The sequence below is a fragment of the Pempheris klunzingeri genome, chromosome 20 (assembly GCF_042242105.1).
Source record: "Pempheris klunzingeri isolate RE-2024b chromosome 20, fPemKlu1.hap1, whole genome shotgun sequence".
In the NCBI taxonomy this organism is placed as follows: Eukaryota; Metazoa; Chordata; class Actinopteri; order Acropomatiformes; family Pempheridae; genus Pempheris; species Pempheris klunzingeri.
The window spans coordinates 7,140,201-7,161,383 of record NC_092031.1 but is presented as its reverse complement, the minus strand read 5'-3'; the positions used below and the strand labels follow the sequence as shown (position 1 = coordinate 7,161,383).

The 21,183-nt window shown below is 41.7% G+C and overlaps 1 protein-coding gene across 1 annotated transcript; it reads left to right on the top strand.

The window, feature by feature from the left end:
* Positions 1–3,973: 3,973 nt before the first annotated feature.
* On the top strand, positions 3,974–5,366 carry foxi1 (forkhead box i1). Its single transcript, XM_070852392.1, has 2 exons — positions 3,974–4,571; positions 4,822–5,366. Exons 1-2 carry the CDS (start codon positions 3,974–3,976, stop codon positions 5,364–5,366), a joined length of 1,143 nt encoding a protein of 380 aa, XP_070708493.1.
* Positions 5,367–21,183: the final 15,817 nt, after the last annotated feature.

The following is a 21,183-nucleotide window of genomic DNA, read 5'->3' as shown; positions in this document are numbered from 1 at the left end:
GTGAATTGAAGCAGCAGTTATTTAATGGGTGATGAAATTTTAGAGTTGAAATATCTCTGCTAACAAAATCTCATTTCATGATTCTCCTCTTCTATGCCAAGTTTCTGTATTTCAGAGCCCACACAAGGAGACAACCGGCAGAGTATATTTAACCTCTCTGCAACTGATGTGGGCCCAGCAGAGAGTGATTTGGGATCTAACAGACCAGTAACATCGGATCTCTCCAAGGATGTAATCAGGAGCAGAGGTGTAAATCTGCCCAGCGGAGGAGAGAATTAAGCTAATGCAACCAGCAGCAGGGAAGCAGAAGGCCAGGCTGGTTGTATTTCTCCCTCAGTCAGCGTGCTGTCTGCAGGGCTGCCTCCTTAGCTCCCTGAGACGGGCCGTCAAGGCCAAACAGTAATTGGTCAAAGGGGACTACACAGAGAGGGACATCTAATTACTACGAAACATATCCTCGTCATTGGGCCTTGCAGGTAGATGAATGCCTTAAAATGTTTATGTGCTAACCTGAGCCGACTCTATTGACCCAAAGTCCCCTGCCACTCAAAAATATGTTTTCCTTTTTGCTCCATCACTTGGATGTTTATACTTCACTGTGCAGAATGAGTTTGTTTTCACGTTCATCCGCTGAGGGGGAAACATTCCTCTGTGCTTGCCATAAATATCAGTTTAAGGTGTGTATGAATGGGATTATTTTGTGACACCATAACTGTTTGGAAGCCAGTCGTGCTCCATTACGCAAATTCCATAAGAATGATGTGGGAACTTGATGCATTTGGCACACATACAGTTGACTTCTCTGTGAATTAGAAGGCTTTGTTGTCCTAACATCCATATATGTTGTCAAGAAGTGGCATGATGTGACATTTGAAATAATTTATAAGAAAAGTAAGGACATTGATCTTAAAAGTACCCATTATTTACCCCTTTAAACTCGTGAAATGGTTGCGAAAGAGTGCACAGCTCAGCTAGAGGCCCTGTTATAAATGGCTCTTGCAGTGGATATGTCTTTGCCATTTTGAAGAATAAAGACCATCCAGTGTAGAAATGAAGGATGGGCCAGACAGTTGCTCTGCCTGCCAAGTTTTAGATCGCAACACTTCAAGTGTCTTTAATCTCCGGGACAGTCGGGGCTGCTGAGGAATTAACTTTCTGCGATGTATTCAGCAAGACCAGCTTTTATTTTATGTCACTCTGCATCCAGGATGTACATTAATTAGCGCTGATGTCTGTTTTCTTTGTTCCTCCACTGGGGGGAGACTCTGAGAGGGACAAGCCCCTGGCTGCACAAAGGGATAATTTTGTTTACACAGTCAGAATTAATGACTTTATCTGGGCCTCTCATGATTTTATTGGCCTTAAGTGCAGCTAATAGTCTGGTAATTACTTCAAAGCAATAAACAGTTAGCAGATGTCTAACTCATACAGCCACATGGTGAAAGCCAAGGCTGTTTGTGGAAAGCAGGCCTTATTAACCCTGAGGGTCTTTGTTGATTCCAGCCAGTGTTTAGCTGCAATCCCAGCAGTGGAATATGTTGCTCCATACTGAAAGGAGAAGACGCAGTGTGGGTGATTCTCCCATCACCTGCAGCAGTGGTGTAACTCTGCTCTCAGCTCTGAAGGGGCCTGCGGTGGCTCTGCCCTGCCTCTTTGACCCCGCCATGACTGACTTGATCTCCCAAAGAAAAGCTCCCATGATCTCAAAAAGCTCGAGGAAACAGGGGATGAAGACAGACATGACAGAGCAACAATAGACACCCCTCCACCCCCGTCCCCATCCCCCACACACACAGTCAGCAAGTTTGAATTATTACTTTACAATGGCACGGGCGCTTGAGTTTGTCATGTCGAGCCACATTTGACAACTCTGAAATTTAATCTGAGAAAAAAAAAAAGATGGGAAAATTAATGCTTCAACACAACAATTCTTATTTCTGAGGTCTGCCTACTTTTAATCAACCCCAGGCCAAGAGAACAGTGATAGCATGATAACCATATTTAAAAGAAATCCCTACAGCAATTAAAATAACTGAACCACAAATAAATTATATATTAGATTTAAAAGTCATAAGGGATCATGAGGCAATTCAAAACTTCCTTAAAGATTATGACTATTTAAGGAGGATGAAGGATTGAAGTTATTGCTTGAATAGTTTCAGATTCAGATGCCCAGTCAGCAGTAATTAGCTGGACTGGGTGTTAGACACCTAACAGGTTGTGTTGTTTTCATCTGGGGGTTAAATGCCACTTCCCCCCCGTGGAGTCCACTGCTTGCCGCCGCTGTACGGCCTGTGGTCGGGACAACACCTTGGAGCCAAACAATTACATCAAGGTCATGGAGAGGAGGAATGTTCTGCCGATTAGTGCAGGAGTCCAGCAGCAACCTGCGGAGCCCACTCCTCACGGGGATGACAGCAGACCTGCACACAGAGGAGACTTAATAAATCAAAAACTGACCTGTTAAATTCGCTGTAAATTTACAATTTCAGTCGTGTAAATCCTACTCACGCCATAAAATGTCCTCCAGGCGTTAATTCCAGGGGCAAAAAAAAATGAAATCTGTGTGGAATATTGTTCTGCATATTGTATTGTATTGTTCAAATATTATAGGGCGACTAATGTACGCTTTTCAAATTTCCTCTTGATCGAAACTCAGGGAATTTGATTGCTAGAGGTCGGCTCTAGAAACCATGAGAGGTGGTATTGTCCTTCTGATCAAATCAATGAAATTGGTGTACAGTCTGTTATATCAGACTCTTATTGTTATGTGCATAAGTCCCCTTACAGTGTATGAAATAAAGAAATGTGGGCCTTATTCCACTTTGAGAGGAAAGTTACACTTTGAAGGGATCTATTTAAAGTTATCATCGTTTTTCCTCATCTTATTCTAATCTAATAACATTTTACTTATTATACCATAAAAGTTTAAGGGTTTGCTCCCATTCTCAGTATTTTGGGCTGTTGCAACACTTTTAATTTGCCTAATTCAAAAGTGACATTCTCATATTGTTTTCTCTGTTGTAAAACTCATTTAGGTTTGATGTAATATAATGATGTAAATTAAACATCAGACCGAGTTTTATTACAAGCCAGGTACAGCAGGCTGTAGCCGGGCTTCATTGTCAGCCTGCTGGGTGTATTTTTTCCACGAGTCACTTGTTGACACTAAACTTGCGGTACCTGTGAAGTGTTTATTGCAAACGAATTTCTTAAGAGAAGGAGGGTTTTTACAAACACATGTGGGTCTACGTTGTTTGGGGTTGACACTGTCCCCCAGAAGGTTCAACGAGTTCTGACACGGTGACAATCAGTGCGCAGAAAATGTGAATAATAATGAATTCTATTTTCATCCAGGTGTTACGGCCCATATTTATTGTTCATTAATGTGCTGCTAAAATATTTTTAGATTTACATTTATATGAAATATGAGTGATTTGTTTAGTGAATATATACTTGCTATAACTGGAGTCTCTATATACTAACAACAATACATATATTTGGGAACCACAAGAACTCTAGAGAAATAATTATACTAGTGGTCTTCATTAGTACATCATATCTACTAACGTATATAGTGCAAAGCTCTACTTTGTCTTTGACAATTTTGTTTAAAACTAATTCTAAATATAAAGGCTTTGCCATAGCTAACACAAGCTCCCGTGCGTAATTACGCACGGGCACTAGTTATAAGTCACTAACACGCCTTAATGAGAATATACCTTAAAATAACACGAAGCCCAGGGTTGCAGTTAGAGGCAGTATCGGTGTTCATTGATAGGGAAATTGGGGCAATACAACTGGGCTGTAGCGGGACAGAAAAGAGGGGTGTGACCGTCCCAAAAGTTTTCTTCAATGGGCTACCTGTGGAGGAGCGCTGCGCATAAATACTCCTCCCTCTGTGGATGAGTTCAGTCTTGAGGGAGAGACACAGAGACGAAATTAGGTTTTGGGAATCTGGTTAGAGCGGATTATGAACGCTTTTGGACACCAACCATCTAACCAGCAGACCAGCCCCATTCAGCACCACAGCGCTCAGGAAATCCTGGACATGGCCGTGTACTGCGATAACTACGGTGTGTACCAGCAGAACCTCCACCACCATCACCCTCAGAGGCCGCCGACGCACCCCACCAGCTACGGCCTCGGAGAGTACACCTCCCCGTCCACGAACCCGTACCTGTGGCTGAACGGACCCAGCATCAACTCCTCTCCTTACCTTCCCGGGAACAACGGCACGTCCTACATTCAGTCTGGATACGGGTCGAACCAGAGGCAGTTCTTGCCGCCTCCCACCGGGTTTGGTGGGGCAGACCTGGGGTGGCTGTCCATATCCAGCCAGCAGGAACTCTTCAAGATGGTCAGACCACCTTATTCCTACTCAGCGCTGATAGCCATGGCCATACAGAACGCCCAAGACAAAAAGTTAACTCTCAGTCAGATATATCAGTATGTAGCAGACAACTTCCCTTTCTACAAGAAGAGTAAAGCTGGATGGCAGAACTCGATTCGCCACAACTTGTCACTCAATGACTGTTTCAAAAAAGTGGCACGGGACGAGGATGACCCTGGTGAGTGTGGACTATTCAACCAAAACTAGTATTTCAGTGGGATATTTCTATTGAGGCTGCTATTTTTTTGGTCTACAAAGCTATTAAAATAGTTGTAACTGCTTTTAAAACAAACAAAAAAAATGATGATGATATGATGATCCAACTAATTGTCAGTTTTAAAGATTATAAAGATGAAATCATTGTAGATTCAATTTGAGTTTAAAGTTTGTCTTCCATATTTAACCCCTCGTTTTATTTCCTCATCCAGGTAAAGGGAACTACTGGACGCTGGATCCCAACTGTGAGAAGATGTTCGACAACGGGAACTTCAGGCGGAAGAGGAAAAGGAGAGCGGACATAAACGGAGCTGACAGCGCGGCTCTCCCCGTCAAGTCAGAGGACGGCCCGCACAAGCTCTCCGACACCGCCAGCCTGCTGAGCTCCTCCCCGCCCAGCCTGCACGGATCTCCGGCCTCCACTGAGCCCAAGTCGTCCCCGTCTCCGTCCGCGGAGCACAGCCCGTGTTTCAGCAGCTTCGCGTCCAGCGTGAACTCGCTGCTGGCGGGCGGCGGCGGCGGCGGCGTTGGCGGCGACGTGTCCCGGGGCGGGGAGCGGGACTACGGCTCCGGGCATCTCGGGGGACTGTCTCAGACCAGAGAGGGCATGTCAGGACTGGGCTCCTACTCGCCCACTTTAATCTCTCCTCTGAACTCTGACAACAACAGAATGAACTATTACACATCAGTACAGAGCCTCTCCAACCACTTTAGTGTTAATAACCTCATATACAGCCGGGAAGGAACAGAGGTGTAGACTGTCTTTGCCAGTGTTGAGCTGCTCACAGAAAAAGTAATTTATCACTCATTTTTAGCCTTCACAGTCTTTAGTAGCCTGCTGTTATTACTGATTACTCGTGTCTGGTTTAGTAGGCCTCATTGTAAAACTAGCACTGGAAGAGAACTGCCATTTGTTTCACAGTAACACCTCCTAACTGGCTATAAACTGCCTCTTCTTTATTATGGTTTGAAACATGTTTATATGTAGAAAATTAATTAATTCACAAATCAGCCCACTGAAATCCACCACTGAACTGATGGATGCGTACTTTACTTTGGATATTGTTTTTATGCCTTATTGTAGCTGCGCTGGGCCGACTCCCTGTCTTCAAGAAGAAGACTGTGTACAGAAATTATTTTCATAAGACATGTATTTTAGGCTGAATTTTGTTTTGTGTTTTATTTAAACTCATGTCGATGTTTGAATAAAAGTCATTTATTTTAACTCCATAAGTGAAGCTCATGTGTCATTTTCCTACTTCATGACTGTTGCATGAAAAAAGTCAGAGAGATATTCTCCAAGGCTGCTTTCAGACTGTGTAATACTACAATCCTGACATCTTTGGAAGTGTTAGTTACAAGACATGCTTTATTTGTCTCTCAGCAGGTCATTATTTGTCTGTTATTGTACAGACAAATCTATCCAGATAAAACACAACAGGACCAATTGACCTCCCCCCATTTTTTCTGTAGATTTTCAACTTAAATTGGCCATTTAAAATATTTTGGAGACCCAGCTGTGCCTTCTGTCTCTCACAAAGCCAAAAAGCGCCACACAAATAATCAGATTAAGTTCTCAAATGTTTTGATGTTCCAAGAAAGAGGTGAATAAACCGGTTTAAATGCTTTAGAGCCTGTCAGGAAATCTGAAGTCAAGTGGCTGTAAGCAGTAAAGTGTGTAAGACAGAGACATTTTCCGCTTGTCACTTCCAATAGCCCCATTTCAACAAGCAATCGGACCTTTAACTTACTTCCACGAGGTTCAGAAGTTCAGCTTTTTGTCTGGGCTGGATTTGACTCAGACTGCGCCTGTTTGATGTTAACCTGTTTGCTGAATATTGCACCTGTCTCCATCTATTCCCAAAGTCTTGTCACGCAAAACGCTGCCTGTTCCGTGTGTGCCTGTGTGAATCCTGTTAATGGGATTTGTTTTGTTTTTTTTCTTGTTTTTGTCTTTGTATTGGGAACCGCCGTGGACCAGCATCCACTAAACAATTGATGAGAGGGTTCAACAGGATGTAATGCTCTTTTGTTGTGCTTGTGACCCAGGGGACACAACAGAAAGCCTGCTATTGGGGTGAAAATATTAAGCAGCCCATGCAGAGAAAATGTTCAAGTGATTTAACACCCCGCTCCTGTCTTATTTTCAAACAATATAGATACGCACGGAATCAAAGCCTGTAAATAAAAGGAAACACCTCTTAATTGGTTGATAATTGAAATCACTCAGGCGCTCTGTGGTCTGGAATAAAAGAAAAATTAATTGACAAGACTTTCGTGCCCCTTGTTGGAACACAATAGAAGCTGGCAATTCAAGAGATCCCCTCCTGGGCTCAAATGAAAATATTGCGATCTGAAGATCTGGGAACAAATTATCTCCCTCAGGCCACATTTTGCTCTATTATCTGTGGAGCAAGGCCCGGATCAGACAAAGAGGATTTTTGTCATACAGGAGCAGGTTCTCACAGTAACAAGTTTTCTGTTGAAATCCTCATCACGTCGCGTGAATGGAGTCTAAAGCCTTTCCCATTCAGAGGCCTTTTAGTTCTTATTACTGTCATTTCTTGATCCCTCAGTTCAGTCCTGACTATGTGGAATTGTACAATGATTTAGTATTACATGGAAAACTCAATTATATCAGGCAGTTGAGGAATGTAACTGAGTTTATCTACTCCAATAAATTCAATTATATCATGTATGTTATTCTGAAATGAGTCAATCTGCCCACTGGGTGCTTTTACTTTTGGCATTTTATGTATATTTTAATGCTAATGCTTATTCAAATATTTTTGAAAGCAAGATTTTTACATATAACAGAGTACTTCTAAACTGTGGTAAAATTCAATTCAATTCAATTCAATTTATTTGTATAGCCCGATATTACAACAGAGTTGTCTCACAGTGCTTTACAAAGTTCACTGAAATAAACAAGTGTAAAAGATCTGAATACTACCTCCACCACTGATATAAAGGTACAGTCCAAAGCCTGCATACAACACAAACCCCAGACTACATCCACTTGCTTTCCAAGTTCGATTCAGCCCTCTCAGTTCTCAGAAACGTAACGCTCCAGTGCCCTGTGCCTGAAGGGCACATTTACCCGGCTCACATGAATATCAGTCAGGCCACCATGTCTCTGCTCTACCTGCTCGAGGGCCCCTGGCTCCAGGGCTGAAGGCCCAGGCCCAGCAGAATACCTCAGCATAAGGGTAGCTGCCGGTCCCTACACATGCCTGGTGGGCTAAACCCATAATGATGGGTTTCAGCCTCAAAGGGTCATCCCTCCAAGGCGAGGTTGGCTCATAATTGAAGGAGCTGGTGTTTCAGATCTGGATTATTTTAATCCTTTCTTTTTTACAGGACTAGATACAACAGCAAGTCATCCAATGCCCACGGATGGAACAGGGATGGAAGCGCAACATCTGCTTCACCTGCAGTGAGTTTTGCTGAAAGAGAACAAATCCAACTGTTACAGCCGAATTAAATGAACAAATACAGAAATAGGGCAGTTGCTTGGTTTAGATTAAGGTTTATTTTTGGTTTGGGATGTCACGGTATAGATATCGCAACTGGAAAGACGTGAAGAGGAGTTGTCTGCAGCTTGACACCTGGAGGCTTGTCCGCGTTAGTCAGTAAGTGACATGAGCTGGAGTGATGAATCACTGCTGGATAAAGTTGCACTCAGCAAAGCGAGAAACTTAACTCCCATTAGCTGCTGAGTGAGATCTCCTCAACTGATAAATAAGCAACTACAACTAGGACTAGCAACCCACTCCAAAACCTGCTTTTCAATATGTACTGTGCAGGTTTTTGCCATGAATTGCGGTGAAGACTGGTGATGCCGAGTAATTTTAAGATGTGCTTTGCAAGACAATTTGTTGGTTTGTGAGATATTCGGGATTTCAAATGAAAAGATGTGTCCAGAGCCTAATAATTCTCCACAGCCCATATAACACTACCTTACAGACAAATCTGAGGGGTAATATGAAAAGGGAGACTGTGCGTCTGACCCCAGTGAAGAACATGATATGTTGGCCATAGGGGGGCTGATTACTGTCTGTGTCTACCCTGAAATTTCACATCTGTTTGTAGCAGTCAGTGGGCATTACAGGGATAATTCCTTATATTACAGCTCAATCTCTTGAGGAAGTTAAATATTTAAGAGAACAATATGATGACAGCTACTGAGGAAGCCACTATACGGCTGTGAGGAGGAGGGGGTCCACCTCTCTTCACTGCACTTTAAAAGGATTGTGTGTGGAAATGATAGCTGAGGAGAATGTCTATCAATTGGCATGACCTGATTCGGTTTCATCATTCCCCATCCGAGGCCCATAAAAAGCCTAACGTATGGGCCGGTAACGGCATGAGATCCCTGCTCCGGACAAGCAGCCATATGGATTATTTTATACAGAACAAGAGGCATCCCAGTGCAAACTGCTCGGTTGTTGAGAGCATGTGAAAAATGTGGCGACACCTCTAACTACACCACTTGACAAATTCTACATTTCTCTTTGTTCTTTTTATCTTATTATATTTTAGATTAATTACATTCAGATTATGATTCAAACTGGGCTATCATTAAATAATCAAAACTGAATGGTAAAATGTCTAAAAACATGAAAATCTTTTACAATGAAACCAGCAAGTTTTCCACCATACAATAAGTTGTTTTTGTCGAATGTATAATTTTCTTTTATCAGCCTCAAATGTTTCCCTCCATTCTAGCAGTGGAAACAAGCTGGTTTAAAAGTAGGGTCTAGAATTATTGGTGAGCACAGGAAGGACAGCCACTTCAGAGCCTGTGAGGCTTGCCAGCAGAGGAACCTGCTGAAAGAGTCAAAGAGATACAAGGATTAACGGACTAGAACGAGTCCCAGTAAATCCACAGCCAGGGCCTGTCTTCACATCGCTCAGTCTGGAAAACCTATCCCCAAAACAATGTAACTTATCCCCCGCTCACTCTATTGCTGGAATATATTTTGACAAAGTCTTTGTTCTCACATTAGGGAACTGTAGGCAGATCATCTGTTATCCGTGACCTTTGTCATAACAAACCATGGCAGTGGTTTTACACACTGCTGAGAAGCCAGAAAAGAAAGTTCACATCAACTTTTCAAACAAATTATGGGTCATTGTGACTCACTTGAAGCCAAACCTCTATGACATAAAAATGTGTAAATATGTTAAGAAAATACTTGGTTTAATAGACAGCCTTTATCACAGTGGTTATTTTTTACAACTATATAATGATGAAATAACGATCATCTCAATACAGAGAAAGGCTTTCTCATGAACTCCTCAATAAATCTGCAGCCATTCATCACCTACATGAAATTCCAAACCATGACCTTATGAGAACAATATCCAGGGTTCATGGAACATCAATTTCTACGTGCAGTGCAGCAGAACAAATATCTGAGTAACGGCCAATATGTAATCATTTTAGCTCGGTTCAGGAACCACTTGAAGTCTTGCACATAATAATGGTGCATTTGACCTGTCTATGTTGATTGCTGCAGTATGTGAATAAGTTGGACACATACTGTAAAAAAAAAAAACTGAATGATTTAATACTAAATTTTGAAATTAAAGCTGCTGAACTGAAACAGCATTAAAGCTACTGGGGAAAATAGCATGTTTTGTGTTGCTGACGCCTTGCGGTGATACCACCCGGCTCGCAACACCTGCGTGCTGTCATTACCTGTTCTTGACAGACAGGAAGTGGTGACAGATGACAGAGGAAGTAGCTACCCAGAGGGAATCCATTTTACCCGCTGCAGCCTGGACTTTTGGTGGCAAGACGGAAGTGAGGAGATCATTCGGTACTCAGGGGATCCTCAAAATAGCTACCTCTGTACCACTTGTCAGTCATTGTCAGGAGTCTTAAAGGAAGTTATCTCTCAGTGTGAATGTTACATCAGATGAAGTCCCTGTTGTCAAAAGACGCAGTCCACCTGGAGCACTTTTGAACTTTGAGACACATCTTGATGCTCATCTTGGTGCACGTCATTCAGAAACAGATATTGAGCTATGCTTTGTTGCAGAGATGTTGCAGAAGCAAACGAGACCTGACCTTATGTGTTTTTTATGAGAATCTATCTGTTTATCTTCACTGGCTCCCATGATGCATTATTCAGCTTCAGTGCTGTTGGATGCTGGTGCATCTGCCCTGAGGAATTCATTGACTGCCCCCCCCCCAAAACAACACTCACCCGGCCCCTAATGAGACCCCCTACCTCCTGCCTCTATTATGAGGGATGCATACCAATAGGGAGACAGGAGAGGGGAGACAGACTGAGCCTCGGAGACCTCTGGAGCCCTCCATGGCCTAAACCATCAAACGCACCCCTCACAGAGAGCCAAATAATGGGCCTGATCAACATTTAACCAAGTTTTCCCCATGTAAGCCGCAGATGATCTATGGCTGAAGGCTCTAAATGATACCCTTTCAAAAGGGACAGCGATGCCCCCTCCAAATGCTCCTTTTGTGTTTGCCACTAATCCCAACCTGCACTTCAAGGCACTGGCTCACTTCTGAGGCAGCTGCTATCATCTTAAATGGGGGGGAAAGAAAGACAGCGATTTTAAAGTGCTTTAATCAAGAAGATGTAATACCATGATAGGCTGATTACCCCCTTGAGCATGTAATTATATCCCAATCTGTTATTAATAATACTACTATTCACTTCTTTCATTGTTTTATTGCCTGGAATTATTAACATACTGTAATTTCTGCATGGTACGAAAATACAGACAAGGCACTGTTCAACCTTTTTAACACTTAAAAAAATTGATCCAATACTTTCATTTCCCTGTGGAGCACGAGGTTGTTTTAGGTATACAGAGGTACAACGCGCAGGAAAATCAGCCAGGCTTGTGCAGCAGCAGCCCAGGAAATGCTTATTTGCCAGACAAGTGTTCAAACAAACATCAGCGTGCAGCAAGTGCTATGTGTTGACTCTGGTATTGGAGTCTATCATCCCTAAACAGCTTGTGTGTCAACCATAAACACAAGACGTGCACCCTGTCTGGAGAAACAGGCTTCCAGGCTCACTGCTGCTGCTAAAGCTGCTCTGTTAACACGCTCAGTCGCTCAGTCGCTCAGTCTGCCATTGGTACTCATGCCGTGTTTCATGATAAAAACAAGCTAGTGTTTTGTTGCTCCGACTCATTTAACGCAGTCTGTTCCCCTTTGTCACGTGATGGCATTCCAGTGCTGTGACATAATCCAGGGTGCACACGTGCAGCCGTGCATGTTTTCATATGTGCGTGTGTATCCACTCTACACTGATGCTGACAGCATAGCTGAGAGGCAGACATCATCCACAGAAGTGTGTTGACATGGCCCCACTTGACAAGGAGGCCTTTTTTATTCACCATGAGGGAAATTAGGTTTTTACAAGCCTCGGATAATCTGAGGCAGCACAAAGGCGTAATTAAGACAGCGAGAGGGAAGCACTGTATTTAGCCCGTGAAATAGAGACGCTGTCCTGATTACTGTGTGAATCATTAGGTCACTCTCATGACACTGTGTTGACTTTATTTCATTTATAGGTAAATAGACAAGCACACTAAGGAAGGAAAGTGTATGTTTTCCTTAACTTGAGACCCAATGTAAATGGAAACTGTTTTGCCACCTCTCTGAATTACACAGAATCGAGGGACACATACAACCTAATAATGATGTGGCATGTGAATCTTGCATGGGGAGATAATGGTTTATCTGTGCCTGGGTACTCTAGTTAAATTAGCATGTATGAAAAACCAATGGAGAGTCTGGCAGTTTTCATGATACAGTGTCCCTCTCGTCCGCCTTCTTTTGCAAACGAGACTGTGATTTAAAGAGCCTTGTTTTACTCAGGATGGAGAGGCTTTTATACCCTTGTCACTATGACAAGAAAATGGTGCGTAGCTTCTGAATAAAGGTCTGTGGGGGCATGATCAAGTTTTCAGAAGGAATTTTATGGGGGTTTTTTCTATAAAAACATTTTTATTTTCATCCACTGTATGAGCCTAAATGGACCGTTAAAAGAATTGTTGGGAGGCACACTTTTCTATTTACTTTAAGCTATCAGGGACCAACTCACTGACAGGGACATCAAGATTGATGGGACACCGTCTTAATTAGGTGGGTCAGGTCTTGGACAGATAGCTTTGTGCAACTGTCAGAGCCCCTCCCTATATAAAATGTGTAATTATCCCTTTCATTACACTCAGCTTTCAGGCTACCTGATAGAATTCAAAGGGAGGTGTCACTATCTTTTATCATTATGCTAATGAGGCTTGTGACCAGCAGTTAAATCACAATAGTGGGGGTTGAACAGTAGCTATCAAGCTAGTCTGCCAGTCTAGAGGTGAGCCCCAGTCAGGGACCTGTCTGTCTGCAGGGTGATGGGCCATGACATGTCCACAGGGCCACAGGGCATTCAGACCAGGAGGGGAGAGCCGCCTTGGGACACGTCCTGGAGGGCAAGCCCCCCTGACCTCCATCTGCATACTGGGCTGCTCAGACGCCTCTTCAATAGCCATTTAAATATGATTAGACATTAATGACCTTCACAAATGAGCAGACAGAAGATGCTTTGTTGGGGTCTACCTCAGGACTCCTTTGGTATCTGGGCATGTGTGGTTGGATCTTGTAAATCCCCTTTACGTCTGGTACCTGTGGTTGGAAGCTGTAGGCTTTGCAGTTAGCATTCGACAGTGCCAAATGTGGACCCGAAGCACTGCAGAAAGAATTTGATGAAGGGGGAGTGACATGTGGTTAATTTCCATTCTGTTAAATAAGCCAGGCACACTGCCCTCTGCGTACATGTCAACACTGGGGGCTTGTATGGGTCACACGCTAATGACTGAGTTTATAGTTTACCACTCTTCTCTCACTGAATGAACAGAAGGAATATTGCAGATTGCATCACCCCTATCAACACTTTCGCTTTTTTAGAAAGTTGAAATACTCCAAAAACCTCATAATCATATGTGCCTTTATTTCAAATGTACTGAGTGTATCCATCCGTCATTAAGTAGATCCAGTATCTATTATTCAATAAAGGAGAGTGCCTGCAGAGTGGCTACAAAATGACACATGCTGAACTATGCAGGGGTTGGACTGCTTTTACAATTAGATCAGACCATCTATCCAATAAATATAATGAGGATGAATCACAGAGTTGTGCTGTTTTTAATGGTGTGTAATGGTACGAGCGCTGACAGCGTAATAGCCCCAGCTCTATTGACTCTTCTCATTACGCGGCGGCAGAGGCCTTGTCCAATCACTATATTTAACTACCACAGAGGCAATCATCTCAGGCCCATATTACCGGACAGCCTTTAATGAAGAGCACAATCATCAAGCGTTTAGGTTTAATGAAAAGAGCCACCTGTTAAGGTGCATGAGCAGACCTCAGAGACAAGCGACCATTTAGAATGATCCTCAGATGAATCATGGCGGTCAAGGACGTAATGACGGGACGCAATAATCAAATGTTTTTTTAACTGAAGATGCATGAAAGCCCCGTGTGTGTGTGTTCCATGGTTTTATTTTAAACCGTGAAAATCAGATTGTTCATTCATAGAGTTTGTCATGAATCAATAGAATATCTGTAGAGACAAGAGACAAACTCATATTATACTAGATAGTGACGGTAGGAATAGGTATTTCTGAAATAATGGTGTCGTTGGAACAGCACAAAGCTGTTTTGAATCTGGTGTGAACGTCAGGGGTACAGTGTTGTTCTTGCAACAGCCGGAGGAAAGCTCTCTCCATTTTTGTGAGACAGAAAAAAGACTGCTCTCACAGACAATGCATCCTTCATTAGACCACTCCGCCAAAGTCCATATCATATAACCTAAGATTTTCCAACAAAGCCCAATCCACTCACCAATTCTAAAGCAAAAAGGTCATTTAATAAGCCGATTGGAATGAGGATTTAAATGCCTGATGTAAGTGAAAGAGAGGATTCTGAGGATAAACTGGAGTGTTGGCACTGGCTTGACTTTGTGCATGAATTAATTTTTCAGATCGACTCCAAATCTTTCTCAGATATACCTTGAAGTATAAAATGAAAACTTCCCACTGTCTGTCAAGTTGTTCTTGTCTCACTTTTCCTCAGTGACTGCAGGTCATGTTGGATTATTATTTACAGTCAACAGCAATGGAAATCCACATGTGGGACGGATCAAGAGTTTTAAATAGTATTCACCTTCCTGGCTGATGGTCACCTTTTGCTGTACTGTAATAAATGTGCGAAATGTTAGGAAAGTCCTGCTATTGAGTCTCAGAATTTATTTTTTCTTTTTTTGACTTCTCTCGCATATCTCAAGGATTACAAACACACTGTACGTTTACCTCCCTTCCTTTGTCATAGATTTTGTGTGGGAGAACAAGAAAGACATCTTTCAGCAGGATTTACTTTATCTGTACCACTTGAATAGAGCTCCTATGTATTATGTAGGATCAGTGACAATGCTGGTTACATTATTACAGGCACAGATACAGAAAAAAAGACACTTTACAGAAATGTACAAATTTTACAGCCTACAAAATTAGTCATATTCTGCCCTAAATTCTCTCATGAGTCTTATTTTCAAGCATAGAATATAAAACACAGTATGTGAAAAATAAATACAAAGTTAATTAAAAAAAATGATATGAAATTGATAATGAAATAAAATTATAGAATATATAAAAGTAACGATTAATTGTTTGGTGATTATATCAAATAAATAGTTTTGTCCAAAAAAGAAGGACACAATTAGGAGCTGGAGCGAGGTAATGTTTTGCAATTTTGCTTGAAAAATTACTTAACAATCAATCAGTAAACAAAATAGTTTAATTGCTCAAATCATAATGATGTAAGCAGAAGGATTGTCCTATTCTTTCTGTGTTCATTTCATATTTCACACTTTGTCAGTTTTGCTTAGTGTGTATTAACTCACATGCTGTATGAGGAGAATTACCCAGCTTGTCATTTGCTGAATTGAGGTGGTCTTCCTTTTACAGCTTACATAGAAAGCACACATCAAGATAATTGATCAAGAATTTTGTTGCTGATAAAGCTAATGTATTGTGTTATTCTGAAATGTGAAGGCTAGATTCCACTAACCTTTGCATTTAAAGCTACTGTACATCACCAGTGTTTGTATTGCACTGTTGGTCCACTGCACTCACAGACATGGTGTTGTTTTTCACCATGTCCTGGTTGCAGACTCTGGCTTTGTCATACATAATGGCCAGTCCTTTGAGGCTGTGCCAGCTCCTGAACACTCTGAGCTGATTATTTTGACATCTTATGGCAAGTAGAACTCTCCTCTCAGCGGGTTGTGCTTAAGCACAGCGAAGAAGCATTCCTTTGTTAAGTGTTTGTGTCACACTTAAAGGATTAGAAAGCGTTTGAAAAGCACAAGGAATAATGTTTGGAATCACCTACTGAATAGTTTTACTGCTCAGGTTATTCAGGCAATGAACCACAAATTTATTTATGGAGTAAAATTAGCAACTTTGCCAGAATATAGTGAGCAAGCAGTACCAGAATCCGGGTTTGGGCACTGTTCCAGGAGCTGGCAGGGGTTCACTGTATGGAGGAGTATGTGTTACCCATATGATATTTTACCCTTTTGACAGAATGTACATTTATGTTCCCATATTTCATAGTTTCTGTCAGGGTCATTTTAAATCCCCTCACCTGTATCTCACATTTAAATCTTCACATGTAGGCATGTCTGGGTCTAAACTGGGAAAGGGCTGCTAGGATAAATCACGGCAGACATTTCTACTTCGATGGTTCCCATACATCTCCGATTTTATTGTGTCTCAGGATCCTCTGTCTTGATACGGCTTTAGTGTGGTGACAGAGGTTTTTGGTTTCTGACTGGAGGGAGGAGAGGGAATGAGGGCCTCTGCTGGGCAGGTTGTGGCACTGATTACTTCAGCGATACTAATACTGTTCTAAAAACAACTACAACAAAATAGATTAAATAAAGTGAAATATTTCAATCTGAAATGTTTTGTGAAAGAGATTCTTTAATTTACTGGCTGTGAACATTTGAGAGCTCAATACAAACTGTTCTTTTACAGACCAGTTGAGGCTGTGACTCAATAGTTTAACATGTCAACATTAGGATACTATAGTTGCTGTTTACTTATTTAGTATGGATTCTAACTATCACATTGGCATTGGCTATTAGTGGATATCTATTGTACTCTTGTATGCTTATTTATTATGCTGTGTATGTACATTTTATAAGATATGTGTTTTTATATTATCTTTACGGCGCATTTTTAACAGCATATGAAGCTAACTCTATAATTATTTTAATAATGAAATAAATGTTTTTAAAAGATTGTAATTACAATCAAGTTATTAAAAAAAAATCTCACCAACCCCCCCTTGGTATATACAGTAGCCATGTTTTGGTTTTATCTTCCCACATTTTGAGATTCGTGCCTCTGAGTTGACTGTCACCCCAAAACAATGGAGTTGAGTGGAAATGCAACTCCATTGAAATGAGTGGAGAGGAAAGACTAACAAAATAGCCCAGATATAAATATTTGACAACATTTTCTTGATATTCTGGATTATTGCTTATTGGATTATAGGGATGGCTTTTTTTTTTTCTTGAACTACATGTCGCTGTTTAAATTTAGCAAATGTAATTTAGCCATAAAGGAAATTGAATTCATTCACACTGTATTGGCAGAGCTGGAAATGTCAAAACCGGGGCCTATAAAGCCAAAACTGTCAAACTACCTGCAAACTGCGAACAAACCTTTTAAACACACTGCTGGATTCAGATAAATAGATTGCTTTAAAGATCCTGAGTGAGAGATCTTAAAGTGTCAGTCATGTTCTCCAGTTTCAGCTCTCTGAATGACTGAGGGGAGATGGACATCACTTAGGGATCCCCAGGGGAAGAAATTCCTCCCAGACTTAGTGTTTTTCATGCTGTTCCTCGCAAATGAGTTCCCAAGCCATTTCCATTAAGAGACTTGGGACAGGCTTTCCGCGAGCTTCCCAAAATGTATAACCAGCCAAAGGGCAGGGTTTTGTCAAACAAACCTCTGAAGGTGTAATCCATAGTGTTAAAAGCAGAGTGGCTGACCTTTGGTTTAATTCATCCGATGTCTATTTCTTCAACATGAATTTTAAGTTTATGTAAAATTTCAAATACATTTTTAAAAATTTGGTGGAGTTTTGATTCAGATTTCCACACGTGGCTGCTGGCAGACAGGCCAGAGTGTCCTGGTTGGTTGTAAATCACCAGAGGAGAAATGAGTGACGTGTCTCAAATGTTTACATGCAGCCCTTATTCTTCTTCTCAGGATCTGAGAGGCTGGTTGGCAGCGCAGCATATCCCCCCTATGCCTTCTCAGAGGTTGTGTTACTGCGTCCATACATCACCCTGACATGGGTGCACTCATTGAAACGGCCTGGCTAGACCCTGTCTCAGGATGATGACATATTTGCCATTCCACTCAGTGAGGTGTGTGAGCATCTTGTCACTTATCACTGTCATAGATCCACAAGCTCAAACCATAAACACCCTCTGTCCTTAACTCAAAGAGTATATGCAAGACAATTTCACTTCTTCATGTCTTACAGTGCTTTAAGGATGATCTAATTGGTGGCAAGACCTCAGCATTTAGGCTCCGACATCGATACTCCCCCGACCCTGCCTGGGAGTCCCCTTCAACACGACTTCCCTTGCTCCTCCTGGGGGTAATGAAGGGAGGAAGAATGTGGAGGGAGGAAGTAAGTTTCCTTGAGGCAGATTGCTGGATGGAGAGGCTGAGAGACGGACAGATGACAATGGCAGGGAGGCCGGGGCCTGAGTGTCGCCTCAGGGAGACCTACACATTGCTACGTGTTGGCTCCAGCCGCTATGCTAAGTGCACCGAGCTGAGGTCTTCACAGCGGATTTGGCAAAGTGATCCCTTCACCCACCCCCCCATCCATCTCCTTCCCGCCTCGCCCCTCTCTCCTCTTCCTCCCTGCGTTGACACCCAACCAGGAGGTGATGAGTTGACACAGAGGGTGAAGACAGCGTTATCTCCACCATTACCGCTTTTGTATCTTTTTTTGGTTGGCAGTCTAATTTTTTAGGCAGCTTAATTTCTTGGGCATTTCTATGTTTTTCTTTCTTCTTTTTTCAAGTGCATATAGTTGTCATGTATGTATGCCTGTATTTATCCATGTATGTGAGTATTATAGCTTGACTGACTTTTTTTTCACACAAACTGATACTGATATTCAAAAAAATCCAATAATGCAGATATGATTTTTCTTTTTCCATAAACTTATAACAAAATAATCTTGTTTTTTTTCATTCTAAATGGGACATTTTACAGTCATAAAATCAGCCTGTCAGTGCTCTCTGCTGGAAAAACATATTTATCGGCTGATGAATATATTGATACCAATATATCTGCAATAAGTTGATATTGGTTTTTAAAAGGATAATTTGAGTTTATTGCAAACAAATTCTTGTTTCATAGTTTTGGCCATCGTGTCTATCAATAATAATACACTGTATTGACAAAAGTAATTACTGAGATCTGGGAACATGTAACATTACTAAAAAGAAGTCTGGTAGGGCAAGAAACTCAATTACAGTTTTACATGAAAAATAAACTGATTTAGATAATCTGGCTAAACTGTCTAATCAATTTGTGATTGTGTTGCTTGGCCCATTCTCGGCACATCCAAAATCTCAACAATTACTGTAGTGAGTATAATGTTATCAGAAATTATGGTTAAAACTACAAAATGACATCCAGATTGCAATAAAACACAATTATCCTTTAATGGAAGGAGGCCACGTTTGTGGTGAGCGAGGGGTCATCTTGTTATATAGGCTGACAAATTGTTTCATACACATGCAAACAGGCCTGAAGCACTCCTGATCCCTCCAGCAGTCAGACACCGTGTCTCCATGTCTATGGTGAATGACACTGAACATCGCCTCCTGTAGAGAGGCCGCATTGTCTCTTTTGCAGGAATTAGAAAGCCGATATCAAATTCAGCTCTATTCAAAGAACCTCTGTTTTATTAGAAAGACAGGCAGGTGATTGCAGCTTTTAAGACTTTGCATCACAGGCTGAAAGCCACAGAAGCACAGGTCAGAGGAGAAGTGGAAAACTTTGTGATGAATGGAGTAGAGGTGTAGAAGTATTGAATTGCAACAACATTCCTGAAGGTAAACTTAAGGTATTGAGGTGCTGTTGTAATTTGCAGTGTCTTGTGTCATGGATCCAATCCCTCTCCTTTTTTATCCCCATTGCACAAGGTGTTGATGTTGATGTTGAGGTGAATGGCTTGGCAGATGAAGTTATATTCTTTATGACAACAGCCCCATGGTTTTTTCTTGCGGTCAGCGCCGTAAATTTCAGGCGGGTGTGACAATGATTGACGGCCTTATGACAGAGCTTTGCAAATCCTTTAATCCGTTCATAAAGCTCAATAGGGGGCACTTGATGCACTTTATCCTTGCGCCTCTCCCCATCTGGCTTCTGTAAAGACACTCAGTGCCGTCAGATGCTCTGAGAGCCTTGACAGGAGCTGATGACACGCAGCGTTGAGAGCTTTTATGAGACATGGTGTTTTAATCACAGAAATTCACTCAGTGTATTAAGATAACATAAAGATGGAAGGAGGCACTCTTTAACCTCCACACCCTTCTTTTTCACATTCACCTGAAGTTTTTGCCCTAGAAAAAAGTGTTGTTTTTTTAAAAAAAAACAAGGGTAAAGAAATACTGTATGAGGCTGACAACAATTTATATGTGCTGTCCCTGGGTGCAGACTGCTGGAATCTGTGGTTTTATGGCCATGTGGATTTGAGAACAGCCTGCAGTCTATGACTGAGTGTCTTAGTTACAGTTGAGTGTCTGTGATCTATGGATTTGTGTCCCGCTCCAGTGACAGTCAGAGCTCCTCCTTCACACAGGAGCCTTTTATCTCATGGAGACACATATGAACCTAGAAAACACCAGTAGATACAAACTCAAATGCAATCTAAGATAATAAAGTAAGCACATTTTACTTAAGATTGTTGTTTTCTATAATATTCCAAGTATATGTGACAGAGACAAAGTATTTAATGGTCATATCTAAGTGTATAGCAGGCATTATTTGTAACAAAAAAGTACACATATGATTATTTAGTTATTTGGTTACAATAAAAGCAAATATTCCTACTTATACTACAAGTTTAACGCAGGGATTTGTTTGAGTCATTTGATTCAGTTATTGAATGCTGCCTTCTGGTGCAAAGCTTGAGTAAGTAATGCTCCTGGTATGAGCTCTCTCTGCTGTGAGAAATGCTTTGTGTGTATGTATGCTGTAGGTCTGATCTCTTCTGATGCAGAGGATTCTGGTTAAATTGTGGCTGTGAGTGTGTTCATGTGAACAAAATAGAATCAGGTAAACCCATAAAAATCGTATGGGCTGTCATCAGATAATTGCATAGAAACAGCAAAAACTAAACCTGCAAGTGTGTATACCGAGGTCCAAGTCCCCACTGAGGCACTAGAGGCAGCCAGGAGGTCAGGGCCATCACTGAATAAGACTAAAA

Bases quoted from the DNA above. Each gene is read 5' to 3' on its own strand.
- foxi1 (XM_070852392.1), top strand. From the start codon at position 3,974: ATGAACGCTTTTGGACACCAACCATCTAACCAGCAGACCAGCCCCATT. The intron at 4,572-4,821 runs GTGAGTGTGGAC...TTCCTCATCCAG, and splicing joins ACGGGACGAGGATGACCCTG to GTAAAGGGAACTACTGGACG.